Consider the following 21218-nt stretch of genomic DNA (forward strand, 5'->3'; position numbering starts at 1 on the left):
TTTTATGACCAGAAACACAAAAATGCTCCTTAACAAAGTTAAGGAAGTGTAGCCATATGCCTGAGGTCAAAGCCAGATAAGAGAACTGGTCTAATTAGTAAGACACCTAAAGGATGCCCTGTAAGTAAAGTGTGAAGGTATGTATAGAAGAGCATTTCAAAGGATCATTTGACAAAAAGATTCTCCTCCCCAAAAATCCACAGTAAACGATTTCTTCTATGCTTTTAAGTGTATTATTTGTTTGGATTGGTAATACATGCTAATAATATTAATGCTTTAGAGGAATACAGACATTTACCATTTAATTTCTATAACTACAACTCTCAGACTTCTTCCTGAAACTACATGGTAATGTTCTAAAGACACTTGAAAACAAAACCTCATTTTTCTACTTTTTACATAAGCTTCCCTTGAAATACAAGATGTTTAGATGAGTCATAAAGGAGCGATATTTACTGCTCTTATGCCAGTTAAGGTTTCCTGCCAATAAACTATTTTAATTAAACAGGATTCTACTTGGACACTTTTGTGAAAGACATGAAAGTAAAAAGCAAAGTTTATAAAAACCCAAACTAATATCAGAACATCAAAAGGAGTAAGTGTTGGGTTCCCCCCCCCCCCCGACCTAATACAGCCACCTCCATCAAAAAGAGTTTGCTGAATCTAGTAAGAGAAGCCATACCTTAAACCACAGGTGCTTTTCATTAAATGACATTTAATCATATCTAGTTTTCTTGGTTCCCCCTCAACCTTAAAACTGGGCTGAAAGGATATATGTAATTCTCATTTTGAACAAAAATGACTGAACAGATTAAAATGCAGCAAAAATAAACAAAAACAGCACCTAGATTATGTTGGGGATTATGCCTCAACTACATCCTCATAAAGTTGTCTTAGCAAAGCTTTCTAACGTTTCCAAATCAATTCGAGATTTTTAGTAAAAATCAGTTCCTAGATTTCAGACCTAAACCATTGATTATAACTATCATATCAATAGTTGTGCATCTTACTTCCAAGTTCCTAAAAGTAAGACTAGAGTTTTTAGAAAATCCTGTATACCTCAGATGTACAAAGTGCTATTAATTTTAATGAGATTAGTTATTGGACTTGCTTAGGATCTTTAAAAAAAATCCCAGCTACAGTAACTAGTGAAAGAAAGTAATATTTAATAATGATTAACACTTATATGTTGGGACTGCTACAAACAGATTACTTTTAACAGCTGCAAAATATATAGAATGTAAATTATGGCATAATCAGAATAAATGGCACTATTTATCAGCTTTTGTGTCAGACACGCTTCACTGTTTTCCAAGCACTGCAGTATGATTTCCACAGCAAGAAGAGATGACATTTTCTGAAATGGTACTGTTAAGAGTCTCTTTAAGGCTGCCCAGTTGAGCAAGACTCCTAGGTAACTGCAAAACTGCTGATCTTCCCATTTACTTTTTTTAGGAAGACAAGACATATCATTTAATACCTGGTTTCCTAAAGCCTTAAAGCACGAAGGCTACACAGCTGGATGGAGCTATTTTAAAAGTTCCTCCACAAAAATATTTCAGTAATACACAGAATTTTCAAGAGGGCTTGTGCAACAAAAGCTTTCAAGACAATTTAAAAATAATTCTACACTGAAATCAATGGAACTATTTCTTATTAGCACAAGTTTCTGTACGAATGCCAAGAACCCTTCAGAGTTCCCCCATAATCTCCAATCTTATAGGACAACATAAACTTTGCTCATTCTTCTGTTTTAAGGACCACCTGCAAAACAACATACAGATTGCTACAAAAGAATTAGTGTTCCAGTAATGAATGTTCATATATATCTAAATGTAAATGTATTTTTTAAAGTAAATACTTACCCATCAGTATTTTACAAATTCGTAAGGAGTTATCTCCACATTTACAGATAAGGAAGTTAACATTTATTTAAAGTGTATCTTTGGTAGCGTAGTAGAAAACTAGTGTTTCTATGTCCAGAGGAATTTTAAAAGCCTTATTTTTTATGTGTTTCTTTCTTAAAGCCAATTGACCTTTGGATGTTTGTAACAGATTGCCCTGAAGCTTTTCTCACTGCCAAGCCATAAAGCACCTCTTTGCAAAGTTCTCCACCATACACTAAGACAGAAGCTCATACTGCGAGGATCACTGAAGGAGTCCCTCTCTGCAGCCCAATTACCTTCTTTGGAAATCAATCAGCAATTTCAGGAATGACTACTAAAAGACAAATGCAGGCCTTGCTTTTGCAGACTTAAGAAAAGCCAGTTTTCTTACCAACACTGCAGCAATAGGTCTAATCATTCCAAATGACAAGAAATATAATTAACTGAAAAATCAGATTAGCACATTATTACCTCCATGTACCCTATGTATGTGGCTTAAAAAAATTGGGAGAAATTCAAACATTCCTCTTAGATTCCTTTGTCTATTACAATTTATCTTCCGAGGCAAAACAAGCAGTTATACTCTCTCAAACAGCTTTCTGGCACAATATGACATGAAGATCTCATTATTCAACAATCTCTGTTGATAGCACTGCTTTTGATTACAAATTCCAACAAACTAAGCGAGCAAGCTCTCATTTTAAAACTTGAAAACTGTTCCTTAAGAATCTAGCAGCTATAGGTCCTAAAAGCTCAGACCAACAGATAGAGAAAAATAAGGCCACTGACAGTGAAAAGGCTTAGCAAAGAACTAGAACTGCATACCTGCAACAGTTCCATTCACTACAGCATTCAAGTGCCTTTGACTACATATGACAAATCTCTACTACTACTTCTAGTTTCATTTCACCTTTCCAGATGTATCATTTGCTCGCGTTGGTACAACTATATCAGTATAGTCACTATGGTTCCCAAGAAAGCCAGGGTACTCAAGGTTTAAATTTTGTTTTGAAACTAGGACACACAGTGAAGAAATCCCAAAGAAGCCACTTCTAAGATGAGAGCATAGCGGTGTATGCAATCATATGACTGAAAATTAGTTTTCATCAAAATTACTACAAATTAACTTTGTAGTAAGATCAGCCAACTCAAAATGGTAGTTTTGGAGCTTTGGTTTTTCCAGTCTCATGAAAAAAGATTTGCAATGTACAATTTTGGAGACTGTTTAGAAAAGTATTTATCAAAGGTTGGATCTATTTATTTATAAACAAAGCAACTGAAATTCTTAGTATCTACATCTGTGTTGGGTCAAAAAGAAAACTTCACATCTTCCAATCCACTTACAAGAGGTTGCAATATCAAAAGACCGGACATAGTGTTAGAGATCCCTGACTTCTTCCTAAAATTTTCTGGTGTCCAGATTTCCTCCTATCCAGTAATTCCAAGTGATGTGAAATTTAAAACACACTTCACTTTCCTACACAAGTTGAATTTGATGAACATAACTATGTACACAGAAGTTGTGAAAATACTAAAAATTAGCTCACAATGGTAATACTGAAAATATAGAAGGCAGTTCTGTTTTCATTAAGTTGTACTTATTAATAAAGTATGTTTGAAAATTAAGGCAGAACTTTTAACACACTTATTAAAATACATATGCTATAAGAAAAAACAGAGTAAGAAAATAGCATTTCCAAGAACACACACACACAAAAAATTACTGCTTGATGGAGTCTTAAATGCTTCTCATTAATAACTGTCTTCCAAGAAATGCACCTTTCCACTAACATCTAATCTAATCTTTTATTTTCCAGGACAGTTTACCACACTTAAGTTTAAATTAAAGTATGTAAAAAATGGCCCAGTCCAAAATGATGCAAGCTATTTAAAATAGTTAGCTCCAATCTCTTATATCATGCTCACCTGTTTCTCCTACTAACAGGTTCCAGAACATTTCCATATTAAAGCTTTAGCCTACACACAACTTAAGAAAGAAAGAGAAATCTTATTAGTCCTTCACTGGAAGCTCAAGCATTTCTGTACTGGTTTTAAAAAGAAACACTTAAGTTTTCTATTGAATAGTAAGTGAAAAACCCAGGGCACTTTTCCAAAGGTTAGAATTTTATGTGTTATGACGTCAAAATAGAATTATGTGGAGCAACTTGAAGACTATAGTCAGCATTAAACCACAGATGTTTGTATGACAAGCTTTATTTTTGTATAATTAGAAATCTACATTTCAAAACTAACACTGGCAATAAAGAATGCTTTAAATAGTCTGAAATGGGAAATGTTTACTGGTTGCTTTCCTGTTACCTCAAACAAACATCTTTGCAATGGCTAAGATCCCTCCAGAAACACTGCCAAGATGACCCGTACATAAAGTGATTTGACCTCTTAATATAGTTTCATTAATATATAGTATAAATATGTGTTAAAAGTGCAGGACAACAAATTTCTACTCTTTATATTATGTCTCCCCAGGAGTCACAGTCCTATAATTAGTATTTCTTCCACTTAGGTACCAGGCTGTGATTTCAAAAAAAATAAAACCAACCAACCAAAAAAGCTGCAACTAGAAATGAATGATAAGGAAAAGAATGCATGGGTAATTCATTGCAGTTTGCTTGTCATCTTTGTCAAGACATCATCTTTTTCAAGACAGACAGACAAGGAGAATCAGAGCCTCATGCCTTCTTGCATAAAGGGAGAAATACTTTAAGAAGATTTTATATAAAGATCCCAGCTTACATGTTCTGCTCTAGAGTCATCAACAGAAAACGAACAGAGAGATGCGAGAAAAAAACCGAAAGACTACAAGAAACACTGGAAAAATAGCCAGGAATAGAGGAAGCAAGTTTAAAAAAATGGGACGAAGAATGAAAAGAAGTTACAGATACCACAGAATTAATTACCATAATAGGCCAATGTCATTTTTTCTTCCACAGCTATGTCTACCAAAAAACAAATAGATTAAGCACATTTCTGGAAGACAGACAAAACCCATGCAGAACCTAATTAGAGCTCCTAATCAATGTATTATCCTGCTTTGGAAGGGCATGTACCCACTGAGTTTCAGGCAACAGAGCTTCTTTGTTTCTCTTTGAGAAGAGACTATTTTCTACATTTCCCAAGGTCTTTTTCAGAAATTACAATCTACTATTTCTCAAGTCATACATTTGTAACACCTTAAATAAATGGAACAGAGGAGAGTGGTATATAACTCCAGTAAATATTTTGGAGAAGGAGGAAAAGGGGAAGAGAGACAGGGTATTCAACACTAACTGTATATAGACACAATTAACTGATTTCCCTGGGTTCTAGAAGCCATCAAAGATGTCTAGAAGAAGATTCAGAGTAACAGCTGGATTAAGCCACCTAGGATTAACTGCTGGAGGAGCTTCTTTCTCCCATTAGTATAAGGAAAGCTGTGGGAGAATAAGAATCAGTATCAACAGCTACCTAAGTTATAAGCTAATAAAAGTAGACATTCACATCATTTTATCTGACTATGACTACATGTCTAAATTTTTAAAACAATTAACTGAAATATCTGAGAGTATTGATTCATCCTTAATTATTTGCCAACTTTTTGAATACAGAAAGTTGAAAACAAATCTATAATCATTATATGAAAAAGCACATTTTATATCCTCTTTCAAAATCACTCTCATGAACAATATTCTGATAAATAATATTAGTTTTCTCCTTAGTACTGCAAAGATCTTTCAGGAGAGTTAAGGAATTTAACAGAGTTTAAACAAGTTTTTTAATCCAATGAAATTGCAAGTCACCTAGATATCTTGTAGTAATACGGTCTCAAAAAGATAATTTCCATCAACAGACATTATTTTGGTGGTAATGAACCACTGGTCCACCACAATAGACAATGATGCAGAGAGCTGCTTCACACTTGCAGCTGGCCTGAAATAATTTTGGTAGTACTCAATACTAGTGTAAACTCAAAAATTTAACATTGCAGTAACATATCAAGTACAATACGTACAATAAGTACAATAAGTACAAACACTTCCTACGTGAGCTGCTGTACGAGTCCTCCTCTTTACAACTCAGACTCACATTACAGTAAGACTTAAAATACATACCAGAATGTACTTGAGGACTGCCCAGTGTAACTAATTCTTTATTCAACTTGTGAATAACTTGCTGAAATTGCAAGTACTAGACATACTGGACACTGAAAAACAGAAGAGGAAACCCTACATACTAGCAGGCTTTCCTCTTTTGTTTTCTACTGTCCTGTTATGCTACACTGAATTTCTGATTATTTTGTTCTCATGCTGTCTGCAGGTGAACATAGTCAACTCACAGTTCTACAGAAGTTTAAGTTTATTTAAGGGTGGTCTGCTGCAATCCCGTTTTTCCCTGGCTGTGTGTTCTCATTCCGTCACTTCTGTCAGTGCTAAACCAAAACTGACTCCATAGCAAGTCAGCTAATCCGAGGTTAAGCTCTCCACCAAGCAGACTCACTATGCGGTCAGATGAAGGCCAGTACTTTCTGATGCAAAAGAGGAAGCAGGAACAGCAAATCACGACGGAATGGCAAGACTGCAGCAGCCCTTGGTTCATACTGTCACGGAAACTTTAAGTCTGCTTCACACTTCTAAAAATAACACACTATCACCTCTCCTCCACATCAAAAAGTTTACCACATGGTATCCAGCAGTCACTCCCAAGAAGTTTGACTGCTTCATTACCCTACCTACAGAGCTTCCCTTTGATCGTTTACATGACATGCACCGTGAGAGACTTGCGTCTGAAATGACAGACAGATGTACTGCAGGAATTTCCTAAAAAGCTTTCAAGGACAGCAGCGTCCTTTTTCTGCTACTGTATCACTTATTAAATTTCATAATTTTAATTGAATAAGCAGCAAACAATGGATTGCACAGCATGACCAACATTTCAACAGGGGGACTATAGAAGGCGGCACTATGTTCTCACTTGTGAAAGCAAAAATGTAAAACGAGCACATCATGCAGGAGTGAATTAGAGCTATTCAGGGAAGTCAAACTCGCATGCAGAATTTATTGTGGCTTTTTAATGGCTAAAACAAATGAAACCTTCTTCTAGTATCTTTCAAATTCCAAGCTATTGCAAGTCTTAGCTACAGGGCAACAAATTCTGTAAAGCAGTACTACAATATCCACTTTTTTTTAAAAAACTAAAGCACGATGAAAAATTATTAAATCAAAATTGTTTCTTTTCTATCAAGTTTTTGGTATGGAATTCACTGCACACAAAGTTCTCAGGGTAAAAATGAAGACATCCTTCAATTTATTGTAAAAAGTTGAAAACAGACCACAAGGGAAATTTACAACTGCACTTATAAGGAAGGTTTTAGAAATGTACTTTAATTAATAAACAAGCCCCACCTCATCACACTTGCTGAGGGCAGTCTTTGGGAAAGAAATGCTTTTAACTTATCCAACTGAAAAATAAAATATTCTACCAATACTACTGCCCCTTCGTTATATTCTCTCCTGCTATATAAAGACATGTATATAGGAGTAACTAAAAATAGAAATACCGTTAAAATAACATCCTAGTAACAGGGAGAAACAGGACAGTTAAGAGAGTGCTTACATATCAAGCATCACTATGACAAACGTTCCAAATCGTATTTCCCCCATACCATATCGCTAAATTTAAAGATATTTAAGTCTGAAAAGTCCGAAGTCACTATTAAATGCAATAACCAGATGTACTAACAAAATTAAGCAATCTTCTACTTCTTATTTCCCACTCATCGCAATCTTAAAATTCCATTATTGTAGTGGCAAGTTATATATGCAGATTTGACAGGGAACTTCACTGCAGCTGTCTTCAGACAAGATGCAGGCAGTAACCAAGTAAAACTAGATTCCCCAACGCAGGAAGTGCAATACAAAGAATGTGAAAAACACTGATTTCAGAGCAAATTAGAGTAAGTTAAGCAGAATCCAGAAATATTATCTTTTTTCTAGAAAGGAAGAATGTGGAGTCAAAGGAAAAAGGGGTAAAAGGTATTTGCCTGAAATCTGAATTCTGTTGTATGTGCCTCATCCTATATAAAAACAGTTACTATGATGACAAATTAGTAATTAAAGAGACCTGAAGAATTGTATAACGAAAAATGTATTTTAGCCAAATGTGTTTTCCAGAGAGTTTATTTAACACTTCTTGGAACATTAAAGCCTTACACTCATTCGTACTGCCCAGGACCTCAAAAAAAAATTTCCAAACCCTTAAAGACACTGTAACTTGGTACAGCGCCTATTACATTTGTCCCCTTACACAGGCTCTGCATTATTTCATACATTATTTTTTTTCTTACATTCTGCAGTGCATATTCCAGAGCATCTTTTGTCTTTCCTTTCCAAGAGAACTGCCCACCCTTACTGAACTCTCACGAATAACAAACCCTCAAAGCTCTCACAACGAAGAGAGATCAATAACCTGTAGGATTCACTTTACAAGGCGGCATAAGGCCGGTACAGCTCAATGTGATCCCAAAAGCCTGCAGACTGCTTTATTCTTCCTTTTTTTCTTTGGAGAAAAACATGAAAGAAGCAGTAACATAAAATCTTGCAGGTCCAGATAACGACCAGTAACTCACTGAACTATGGGAGGAGGAAAAGAATTAGTCCTAAAGAACCTGAAGTAAAGCCATAATAATAATAATAATAATAACAACAACAACAACTACTACTACTACTATTATTATTATTATTAAAGTTTCATACCAAAGAAATGGAAATAAAATAAAAAGTAATAACAATTAAAAAAAAAAAAAGGTTTTGGGCTTTCTCCTTAGGGAGATAAGATGGCTTGTTCAGCCAGTCTGCCTCAAGTTGTCATTTTTATTTCTAAAGACAAACTTTTGACTATACCACCATCTTAGTAAAAATCCAAGAGCAAGTGAAAAAAGTAATTAATAATTCACATCCACAAGAAAAACAATCACTAGTGATCTAGGTTCATAAAGATGAGAAGAAACACACTTTACTACTGAAACAGCCTCTGTTCACCCAAGTACTTTCACATGGAAATCCATTTTAGAAATGTACCTATTTGTGCACTGTTGCTATAAAATGTAATTAGACTTTTTAATATCTTGAGTATAAATGTAACTGATGATTCCAATAAATTAGTAACTCATTCCCATCTCTTAACACTAGCTTTGCTTTTCTGAAATGTATCCCAGAAAACCAAAACATTGCCATTATATGGCAAGAATGACACCGAATCTTCTCTCCTACATAATCTCAAATTTTATTCAAGTTGGACAGAGATAAACCAAAAATATATTAATATCTTTTTATCTATTTTAATCCTCTGTCATTCATTTGGAAAACATTAATAGTGGCAGGTATTCTGCCATGTGAAGAGGAATTTCTGATTTTACATTCATACATTTTAGAGCATCTTTGGAATCTTCCAACATCCAGTTTCCCACATCTTATTATAATTAGCTAGGATTTCTTTTTTTCCTCGTGCTTACCCTGATTATTTCAAGGTTTATGGCTTCCTTCATGGAAGTTTTCAATTCATGTATTTTAATCCTAAACCAGAATTTTTCAACTCTCAAACTGCCTGAAACCGTAATTTGATTGAACAGCCTTTTTCGATACTAATTAAACAGATGCAACAGGTAGTGCAAAAACCAAGTTCACCTATATACTAATTCATTAGTATGTATTACACATGCCTGTTTCAATGAGACATAATTTTCAGAAATAAGAGCCAATGGACCTTTAACTCTTGCGCATGCAATAAGCACTGCCCGAATTTCTTATGCCGACAATACATAAAGATGTTAATGAAGTGAATTGACAAAATGTTTTTCAAATGATGCTGTATTTGGACAATAGTTAGCCCTCTGTTGACTTTTTTCTAAAGGGAAAAAAACCTTTCTGTAATCAGGATTATGGAGCTCCCTCCAACTGATTAAGGTACTAAATGAGGCAGAATATTCTCAAGAAAAAATGCTGACTGACACTATCACAATGAAGAACCACTGATGTATTCATTCCTTCTGGAAGCTCAAAATACACCCAATCCACCACCTCCAAAAATGAAGCATAACACAAAACCAGACAGAGTATACATGTTAGTACTTCAGACATACTGGGGTTGTGTGACCTATCAGGTCATCGTGAGCATGACCCTTTAGTCCTATTATCCAGCAATAAGAGGGAGGTAGAAGAATCAACAGATATTTGACTAAATTAGTTCTGTATTACATGGAAGTTTGAGTTGTGAGAATTTTTTTAAACTATTTGCTGCACAGTAACTAAAGAACATAAGGGTTTCAAATTTTGCCCATATAAAGTCTCTTTCTTATTACTACTTCTGATCTTGACTATAAACACAATATTATGTGCTCAAGATCTCTTTAGTAAATGAATAAATTCTGAACATCTACTTTCTCTAGTGGTCTTCTGCTTTCAGATTGACACTGCAATGTGAAGAGGACCAAATTACATTTTTTTCATACTTCCTGCTTAATATTTTACCATATTTTGTTAATTCAAAAATTAAGTCTCTTTCCTGATCTGTGGTAACTTCAAAAAATGTCTTCTGACACCATGTGTCACCACACGTTCTCTCAGTGCCATCATCTATTAGCATTCACTAAACACCCAAAATCACTAGGTCATTTTAGTACCACCTACTATTTTCTTTCACAAGATCATCTCCATTTTTCCTCACAATAAGGAAAATTTTCCTCCACTGAAAAAGATACAATTTATTTTTATCATTTTATAATGGCACAAAAGTGGTGGTAAAAATCAGCAGAAGATGCAAGTTAATGGCATGGGGTGCACTATACAGCCACACTGAGTCACTTTGATTCGAGTGAGAATACAGAGCCAATCTAAGAGAAGGGCTCTCACAGGGTAATTCTGGTCCCTGCAAAAGGCTCTAAGTCATCTAGCTGGGCAGAAGACAGTTTATATTATCAGGAAATGAGAAAGACAACCCATTTTCTAGTTTCACTATGTTTATTTTTCCCCAGTATACTGACAGCAAAGTTTTTTGATATTGTGTTCCTGAATTGCTTTGCTCTTTTTGGAAGGTGTTCAATGTGATGATCAAAGAAAACATACCTTCTTTTCTTAAAGTATCAGAATCATCTCAAAGCAAAACTTAAAAGCATGTCGTATTTCCCCAGCCTTAAAGTGAAGTATCCTTATACTGAAAGAAGGTGAGAAAGCTAGTGTTTGAAACAGTTCAGCATTGCATTTTTAAGGTGGTAAGAATGTCCTGCATCTGTATTTAAAATGAGAAAAAAAAAGATAAAAATCTATTAAAAATATTACTCTGTTCTGAGGAATAATTTGATCCGGGATGAGATGTTTTAAAGTTCGCTAGAGAATTACAAAATAGTATCTAAACTTCATTTCAGGATGCTACTCCACAGGTTTACTCTTGCTGCAGTATTGCATTTCAGAAGTAACTTCTGGAAACAGAAATCAAAGATTTGCGTACAAATACTTACTGCAGGTATCAGTAACTTTTTCACTTCTTCAACAGCCCTCTTCAGCTTTATTTCTGCTCTGTTCTGAGCATCCTCCACAGTGATAAGTACATGTAAATCTTCATTCAGGTGTTCCCAGTTGGGCTTGCCTCTGTTCTGTTCTTCCTAAAAAAAATTAAAACATGGAAACTATGAAGTACTGTTACATTCTGTATAAAACAATTACATATACATTAGACACATTCAGTTTTTTGAATAGCACAAACTATTTTCAGCAAGATGGGAAACGACCTCCATACTGTAGAAATTGTTTTATGTGGTTACTTAAGAAGAACTTGGGCTTTGAAATATCTTTTGGGGGATTTTGTTTGTGTTTTGGAACCACGACTTTTTTTTTATTTTTTGAAGACTATAAAACAAATGTGATTTCTTAAGAGTACCTTTCCAAACCAAGCAAAGTAACAAGAACATGAAGTACTACAAGCACAGTATTGCTTTCAATATTATTTGGAGCCTTTCAAGGCTTAAACTGATAAAATATACTGGTGGCTAAGAAACTTAATATTTTCAATAAAAGTGAAACAGAAACCATACATAGAAACTCCATCTGAATCATTCCAAAGGACAAGAGAGCAATTCTTCAGTGTTAAAAATCACTTTAGTCACGAATAAAAGGTTCAAGAATCAAACATTACAAAGAGAAAAGAAGTTGCCATTTTCAAAGCAGAACTATGTGCACTGCATGAAGGGCAGACAGGAGGAGATGACAAGGCTTTAACACTGAAGTCACAGAAGAGCATGTAACAAGACAATTGTCATTACAAAGGTACTCTGTTACATCAAAGGCATTAATAGTCCCAAATATAAACCTTAGTAATGTTTTCAGAAAGGCATGCTAAACAAAACATTTTTTTGATGTAAACATTTTTAAACAGATATCAGTAAATTTAAGTAACACATCAAATAACCAGTGTTTCAAAAAATAATATAATGAACACAGCACAGAAGAAACTTTACTTTTATTAAACAGCTAAACTTCCCAGAAACTTAATTTAAATGTGACACTATTTAAAATGTGATAGAACAAGTTAAAAAAAAAGGGGGAGGGGTGTGTGTGAATGAGAATCAAAACTTCAGTAAATAAGAAAGGTTTATTATAACTAGAATCTAAATAAAGGCCTGCATAAAAATCCTGGGCATAACAGAAGAGCCTCCTGTTTATACGACAAATATTTGTGGCTTAACAATGATTCACATTTTAAAAAAAATAAGGCAAGCAAAGTTAATTGCAAATGTGTCTTTTCCCCCAAATTTCATTAACATTAAAATTCTTCCAAGAAATCAGACAAACAGAGGAAATGTTTGATGATTTAATACCAACAAATATTTGCTGTGCTTCATATTCATAGGTACCTGAGGGACCACTGTTACTTAGAATATTCTATCTTTAATTCAGCTGCTTTAACTCTGAAATGTTTTGTGGAACAGATGAGGATAAAAATGAGGGGGGAAATGGAATCATGAGAGATATATAGAAAATTTAGGTAAAAGAACCAGTACTCTGAAGGAAATTTCATTATTCTTCATTTAACATCTGCACATACTCACTACTCCATAATATCAAGCTACAGTGTGGGTTTTTTTTAATGTTCTCTTAGACAACTTTCTAAACAATGGTGGCTCTGAAAATATCTTCGTGAATTTCAGAAGCTGAAAGAGAGAAAATAACCCTCATTCATAAAACAGAACCTGATGCAAAACACAGCTGAGTTATAACACATTCTCTGCTGTAATTTAATCTCTGAAAGTACTATCTACCACAAGGTATTTACAGCTTATTTCACTCAATCATGATTGAAACTCAGCACTATTACTATTTAAACAATTCAATTATTATTTTTTTTAACCCCAAAGCAGGAGTCAGTTGTTTTCTTTAAAGATGGTGAGAAGCTATACTAATATCAGGTAGTACAAAGTATTATGTTACAGGTATGATGAATGAGATAAGGTTCCTAAACCAGCAGAGGGCAGAGCAAGAAACATGCTGCTACCTCTTCTTGTACCGACTGGTAGTAAACTGACACCACACTGGAATGGGAAAGGTACCACTTACTCACAGGTGAGATGCATGATAACCCGCACAACTATAGTACTGGGGTGCTGGGGCAGTAAGGCAAGCAAAGGACAGGGAAAGGTGTTCCCAGGTAAAACAGTTCTGTTCCTAAGAGAATGCTTATACATGCTTATACGATGTGGGCAAACATAAAGCATCCTTACTGAGTGGCATTGATTTCTTTCATAATGAAAATTATAGGGTTCAAAGTCTCAAAAACTTGGAAGATCTGGGAGGAGTTACAACCTGTCAACAACAAAAAAATACAATGCACACTGTTATACTGAATGTATGCCCGATTTGTAACTTTTAGAACACAGAAAAATATGTTGTTATCTAAAACAAAGTAGCCTGCCTCTCTTTCTTACTGTTCAAGTATTTCAGATTAACAATCTCAGCTATTGGTTAAATTATTCTGTTGCAGAATGAATTCTTTTTTTTTCAGTTTTTTTTTTTTTTAAAAGCTGTACATAAAGACAATAAACAGATGATTCTATATATATATTTCCTTTTTTCCACACACCCTAATTTACTTTTAGATGGAACAAGTTGTGTGTAAGGTCAATAATCACATGTATTATTAAGGTCAGAACTCATAGCACAAATATTTATCAGTAAGATAACTGAACTAGTATACAACTAGGACTACACATGCTCTTCTATGGTCATGAAATAGATCAGTAAGCTCTGTTGCTGTGGAGAGTACTATTTCTTAAGTCAAACGGTAAGACTGAAAGAAAGGTTAAGAAGAATAAAAGACCACACTATGTTTTGAAAAAAACAAATGGTCAAAAAACAAAACCAAAAAAACCCCACACAAACAGACAACCGAGTTTGGAATGGGCTTCCAATTTCTGCTGTTCTATCTCAACACACTGGGGCTTTGATTCCTCTACTGCTTCCATTCTGTCCCATGAGGTTGCTTTCTTAGTAGGTTAACAATTTTCCAAGACAAGTCTTGTTTGTTCAAAATGCTAGTTGAATGTTATATCAATACGAGTGTTTAATTATTTATTTCGTTGTTTTTATCAGAAGCAGGAAATTCAGATCTACACTACATCATTTATTCGAAGTCAGTTGCAAAATGTATGACAGGGCTAGGCTCATGGGAGGAGAGATAACCTGCAACCTCTTGCAGTTACGAGCTGCAATTTTTTTATGCTTACCTCATTCTCCTTTTAAATCATGAAAGGATGGTTTGGAAAAACATATATTCCCCCAGATAGAGTATTTCCTTAAATTGAACTAGTCTTCTGCGGAACAAGTCTTGGAAACATCATTTCCCAACCACATTTTATTGTAGAAAAGGCTGAATGAGTAAATTGAATATAGCTGGCATTCAAGTTGGAAGGTATCTTTCTCAAGACTCATGAAATATGGTACAAGACTTTAAGGCTTGGTTAGGTTGGTGGTTTTTTTTTTAAATAGTTTGGGGAGAAAATGGTGAAAAGATGGGCAGGAGAGAATGACTACAACTTGCCCTGTTGCAGAACTTTGTAGAAAGAAATTACAAACTATGGCTATTTTGAAGTGAACTGCAGCTAGAACAATCCAGATTACTTCAGAGAACCAGAAAATGGCTGAGGTGGGAAGGAACACCGGGCATCACCCAAGTCCACCCACCCCCCGCTGAAGGCAGGGTCAACCCGAGCGTGTTGCAGAGGGACAGGTTTTAAATATCTGCAAGGACAAAGACTCCACCACACTCTCCTGTTCAGTGTTCAGTCAGTGTTCAGTCAGAATAAAAAAGCTTTTCCTTATGTTTATATGTAACTTCTTTTATTTCAGCATGCCTATTGCCTTTTGTCCTTCAGTAGCAACTGTCAAGCAATTGATCCTGGTTGCCAGGTCTACCTATAGAAAAAAGCTGCTAGGAATAACTTTTTTGTCCAAAATAACCCTCATGGTAATTTGTTTGTTACCACAGCAGAAAGGGTATGTGCATAGATGAAAGAAACAGCACCATGAAAACTAGAACACCTGAATAAAAGACTCATGAAAAAGAAATTCAATTGCATGTATTCAGAAATTATATTACATACACAAGAAGTAATTTGCAACATGAAGTTTTCCTGCATCCCAGAGGTTGTTTATGGAAGAATTATACAGGAAAAATGGAGGCAGTGAAGATACAGGAAATTATGGAGTAAAATTATTTATATCACAACCTTGGGGAGCAACAATATTAGAAAAGCTTAATTACAACCAAACTATCTTGTCGCTAAATTAAAGAACATTAAGAGCAACATAACTGGCAGATAAAAGTTTCACTGTGCTCCTTGTTTGGCAGAAATTTAGCCTAATTCTGTAAACAGAGTTTGTTTTCATTCTGTTGCCTGTTCATATACACTTATCCTCAGGGCACCTATACACAGTAATGGACTTGAAGAAACTGTTCAATATTTATCTTGCTACCAAGGTCAATGGATCAGGTAGTTTAAAAACCAATATTGCTACAACTCCTTGAAATTTAGTTGCACAAAAATTTAGACTAATAACATAATTACGGGGGGGGGTGTGTGTGTGTGTGTTGCATCTTTTATTCTAATTATTTTTTATTTTCTTGGGGAGGGATTTAGTGGGGAGACACAAAGTAGGCAGAGGATGCAACTGACTTGTATCTATACAGTCAAACTTTAGTATTAGAAAACTTGTTCCATGAGAAAAAATACTAAAACTACTAAAATACAGGACACAAACCAACAGGGAAAGCTGCATTTTCCATACACCTCACCCTACCACAATAACTCCAAGTCATGGTCTTATATCTCCTGCATCCCAGTCCTTTCAGGCCATGTCTATTTAAATCTTCGTATCCCATCCCAAAGCTTCACTCTTAATACCTTAACTATTGACTTAACAAGAAAGAGACAGCAGATGATCGAGAACTCAGTACATCCCTTCCCTTGGCTACAGGTATTAAGGTAGGCCTCTCCTCTACCTAGAAAATAATTTTCCAAAAACTTTAAACCCAAAGGAAAGAACTGTCTGTGAAGCTTGACTGAAATTATTGAAAGGATTCAAATGGTGAAAGGGGAAAATATTTTCAGAAAACCCTCACAAAATATTTTATCAAGATTTTTTTTTAAAAAAAAAATCTCAGTCTTTATTTCTCACACAAAGGCTTAAAGTCCTCCCCAGTATGGCCAACTGACTACAAATAAGTTGATGAATTAAAAACTGATGAAGACTCCAACAACTTCAAGCTGTCAGAATGCCATTTAAAGGAAAACTAAATAAATAGAAATACTTCCCTAGTACCAGACAAGGGTGTATTTGTTATAAAATAAAGAAAAAATGAATGCAATGTGGTAAGAGTAGAAGAAAGTTTTCCACATGGCACTTTTTTCAGAAAGCTACGGCCCGTAGTATTAAAAAAGTGCCACTCCCATGCTATGCACTTTTTCCACTCTAACTCATACAATTTCCAGTACTGTTGGCCACTAGAAAATACAAACACAGCTCAATATCAACAGCAGGGGCCTTTTAAACATTTCCAGTGGCTTCATTTCTTTAAGAGTGAACCTTAGTATCCTTACTCATCCTGAAGTGACAGGTTATTAAATTCTGTTTTCACTAACGTATTACAACAAGCTGGTCTCCCTACTGAATGACAAAAACCACAGAAAAGCTAGACCAAAAGGGAAGAATGTTTTTATATAACACCAAATTGAACACTAAAATTAAAAGGCATCAGATTAGCTTTAGTCCTTTAAATCGTACAAAGGTTTAATTCAAGTACATTCTAAGAACTTTAATTAAAATTATCCTACGATGTAAGAAACAGTATAATCAGTCACGGGTGCTTCTCACACTCAAATAGAGGAGGTAAGATGTGGAGAGAAGAAATTCAGCTATTTAGTAAAATTACCACAATATATTTTGCCAAATAAAATGTACTATAGGTACATTACAATTGACAGTAGTTCTAGGTGAATGTTTATTTTATGTTAAGAAAACATTCGCATATATATATGTATATCAAAGTTTTAAAAATAGCTGGAAGATCAATTTAAAAGAAGCTGCGTGAATTAAAAAAGTTAACATGTTGATTTAAAGCAATTCTGAAATAGAAGTTAAATTTAACTAAAAAGTAGATAAATTAGAAAGGTCATTGTAAGCAATTTCTAGTCCTGCTCTAGTTTAAGTTTTTAAAAATAAGAACTGTGGCCATGCAACGATGTCAGGTCTGAATTAACGAGTCCAAGAGAAACATTACTCAACCATTCAATACAGATTACACCTTACTTAACAACCTTTTGTTGACACAATTCAACTGGTAAAACCAAGCCAGAGGAAACTTATGGAAAAGAGTATTCTTGTTTGATAAGTCATTACTCCCAACCCTTCATGGGCCACAAGAGATGTCCAGCTTGTGTTAACATAACTCTTGTTCTTGTAACTGTTCATCTTGACAACCTGAGCTACAGAATTTAAAATTTTTGGCATCTCTGCTGCAGAGATACTTGAAAACATTTGGAACAGAGTATTTCTGTAACATACCGTGCAATGAAAAAAACACTTAGAAATCTCAGTTATACAAGTAACTCCACATCAGCTGATACATATTCACAAGAGCTGTAGCCCTAAACAAAAATTATATTAATAGTTTCTTACTGTTGTTTTATTGTATCCTTTTGTGGCCAATCTAACAACTTCAAAAGGTTCACTCCCCTTACCAGACAGTCCTTATTCCTCCACTAGAACTGGCCCCAGCAACACGCCAGCCTTTCAGAGCGCCAGGCCAACATGCTGATGCAGCAAAAACCCACTCCCTACCTCCCCATTTTCTCTGGACAAGTGAGTTGTGTAAGATCATAAGGGGCTACTACGTGCAGCACAAGGTCAGTGCTATAATCGGGAAAGGGAGAAGATAAGGGACCTTATTTTAACATCTAACTGCCACTTGAAGACTAGCTCATCATGTCTCAAGACACTAGCCAAAATGAGCCAGGGACAGAACACGATTATCTTTATTATCCGACATGAAGCAACTTGTTCTTCTCTGTAAGAACTAGGTATTAAACTGCCAGTATGCAGTAGTAACTGCAAATACAAACAGGGAGTTTGCTTCTTCCATTTTTGCCAGTGAATCATCTTGACAGGATTGACCAGTCAAAAACAAACAAAAAACCCTGGAACACCACCCACCTGCCCCAAACCTATATTCACAAGTGTATTCACATGATACACTCTTGACATCAACATTCCAATAAAAGTTGTTACTTCAGAAGAGGCCTGCAAACAAAGTGCTTAGGTAAGTAGCAAAAATAGAGGGTTTTATCAGCTGAAACTCCAAGCCAGCCCTGCAGAAAACCAGTTTAATATGATGCACTAATTACAGTATCTGTTTGAACAACAGTGGTAATTTTTTAACATGAAGCATTGGAACACACTGATTGTCCTAACCCCTACTGATAAACTGCTTTAATTGTGCAGTTACAGTCAGGCAAATTAACATAGACTTTTGCTCCTACTGAGCTTCTAATGGTAGCAGTTCAGAAGCAGGAAGCTGGTGAAAAAATAATGTAACAAAGGAAATACTGAAGGAGTAGCACCTGGTCAGGGAGAACACTGTAATTTACTTCACATTTAGAATTTCTGATTGAAGTTTTTTCCTATGGAAGCAATGGATCAATTGCTTAAGTTAACAATCACATACGCAACTGTTTTGAATCTCAGGCAAGTCAGTGTTATTTAGCATGTCTTTAATTATCAATTATTACTGTACACTAAGCCCCCTTCAAGACTATTCTGGATTAAAAAGTGGGTGTCTTCCAGCTCACATTAAACTAGCTGGTACCTGTCAGACACTGTCAAAGGGCATTATCTAAAAAAATCTTTTAAGAACTATTCTGAAAAAAAAAATCTGACTGCATGAAACAACCTAATGTTTCTATGCACAGAAGAGGATTATGTTCTCTGTCTCAGAGCCTCAACACAGACACTGTACTCAGGAAACTTCAAATCAAGCACCGCCCCAAGTTCAGATCTGCCCTGCAGTCAAAATGGTTCCTACATGCACAAAACACCATGCTGGATCTTTCTAAAGCTGTGGCTTCACAGCACAACTGAGCTGACAAAAGAGGAAGCCCCTGTCACTGCCCAAACCAGCCTGCAACCCCCAAGCCCACATCCCCCTGGCTCTGCACAGTTGTAGCTGGACAGCAGAAACTCTCCATAGCAAATATGAAAAATGAAATAGTTAACAGGATTGCATCTCTCCAGGGTTTTCTTCTTGCCTATTTCTCTCAAGTTGTGCCAGTGTGGAAAATAAGAGCACTGATTTGTGGAATAAGCTGTATTGTCGAGCGCAATCAAAACTCTGTAGCCTGTTAAGACTGAATAGTTCACTGGTTTGGGAGGAAAGTAAAAGAAGTTTTGTATGCACTGGTATCCTCAGGGAATTAATCAGAATTAGCACATGAAATACACAGCATAAACACAATACCAGGATATCTGTTAGAGATGAATGCAATTGTTAATACTGATACTTAAAATTAGCATGAAGTGCCAAACTTCACCTAGTCAAAGGAATGAGGCTGTTCATTTCTCTGACTTTGGACTATGGGTAAGAGTTTTAACATTTTAACTTTACCAGGATTCTTGAAGTAGTAAACTTAATACAGAGACAGCTACACAGATATCCAAGTATAATTTTATTCCCCTACAGAAAAGGGAAAAAGCAGTACAAGGCATTTCACAATACTGTGATTATTTTCACACACTGGCCACTGTTAATGTACTAATATCTGTAAACAAATATCAAAGCCCATTTAAAGAAAATGAAATACCAATAAAACCTGAATGCCGTAGCCTTCTTGATTCAGACAGCTTTTTGAAGGGAAGTACCTCCATATTCTGAATCTCAGGGTACAAAAGACATTTTTAAATGAAGGCTTAGATCAACAAAACCTAATGTGTGACAGCAGACATTCCTCAGAGCATTCTCTAACCAGGAAATACAGACAGCAAGTGTATTTCAACTCATGACTCAAGTCCATTCATTAGCAGTCACTAATGAAATTAACTCCAAAACAACCTGCAACTGTTCTAAAATCACTTCTGCACAAACCTATCTGCTTCTGATTTTATGAGCATTATTAATCAGTATAAATCTGATTCTGGTGTTCAGCTTCAAGTGTTCTTTTATTTACCTAGGTATTATCATCAAGCAGGACCTATATACCATGCACTTTATACACACAAATAATAAATTACTCAGTTTATGGAGTCTTAACGTAACTTAGAATTTATTTTACTGATTGTTAACAGGATGTTAAAAACAAAATAGAAAATATATCCAGAATAGACCAGGTTTTATGAACTAGTTATTCTCCTCCGTGACTTAAAAAGGTATTTCTTAAAGCAGGATCAATACATCAGTAACATCATATTTTATTATACAATACTACTAAATTTGTTCTTCTAAGTACCTACAGATTCTTTTGTACATCTCACTTTTTACTTAAGCAGTACTGTAGTTGTATGATATTTTAACTTACCATTATATTTCTACCCAGGAGGAAGATTAGTACACCAGGGTACTAGTCTTGCTAACATGTGTCTCTATTCCACCCAAAAACTTACCAAGGTGTCTAAAATTCTACTAAAGTACATGCTGAAAGGCAAAATAGTCTTAAACTGAAGTCTGATGCCTGTTTCTTAGCTGGGATTCTCAAACTAGGAGAGTTGAAAGTATTGACATCCAAAAGGATCTAAACTAATATAC

The 21218-nt window shown here is 35.2% G+C and overlaps 1 protein-coding gene across 9 annotated transcripts in view; it reads right to left on the bottom strand.

Annotated features, from left to right (window-relative positions):
* The window catches only part of QKI (QKI, KH domain containing RNA binding), a 159399-nt gene that overhangs the window by 39302 nt on the left and 98879 nt on the right, over positions 1-21218 (bottom strand). For all 9 annotated transcript variants that reach the window (XM_056343575.1, XM_056343573.1, XM_056343572.1 and 6 more), the window contains one exon: positions 11395-11538. In XM_056343575.1, coding sequence (XP_056199550.1) covers positions 11395-11538 — 144 coding nt within the window. The remainder of the gene's footprint in view (positions 1-11394; positions 11539-21218) is intronic.

The sequence above is a fragment of the Falco biarmicus genome, chromosome 6, assembly GCF_023638135.1.
Source record: "Falco biarmicus isolate bFalBia1 chromosome 6, bFalBia1.pri, whole genome shotgun sequence".
Taxonomy (NCBI): Eukaryota; Metazoa; Chordata; class Aves; order Falconiformes; family Falconidae; genus Falco; species Falco biarmicus.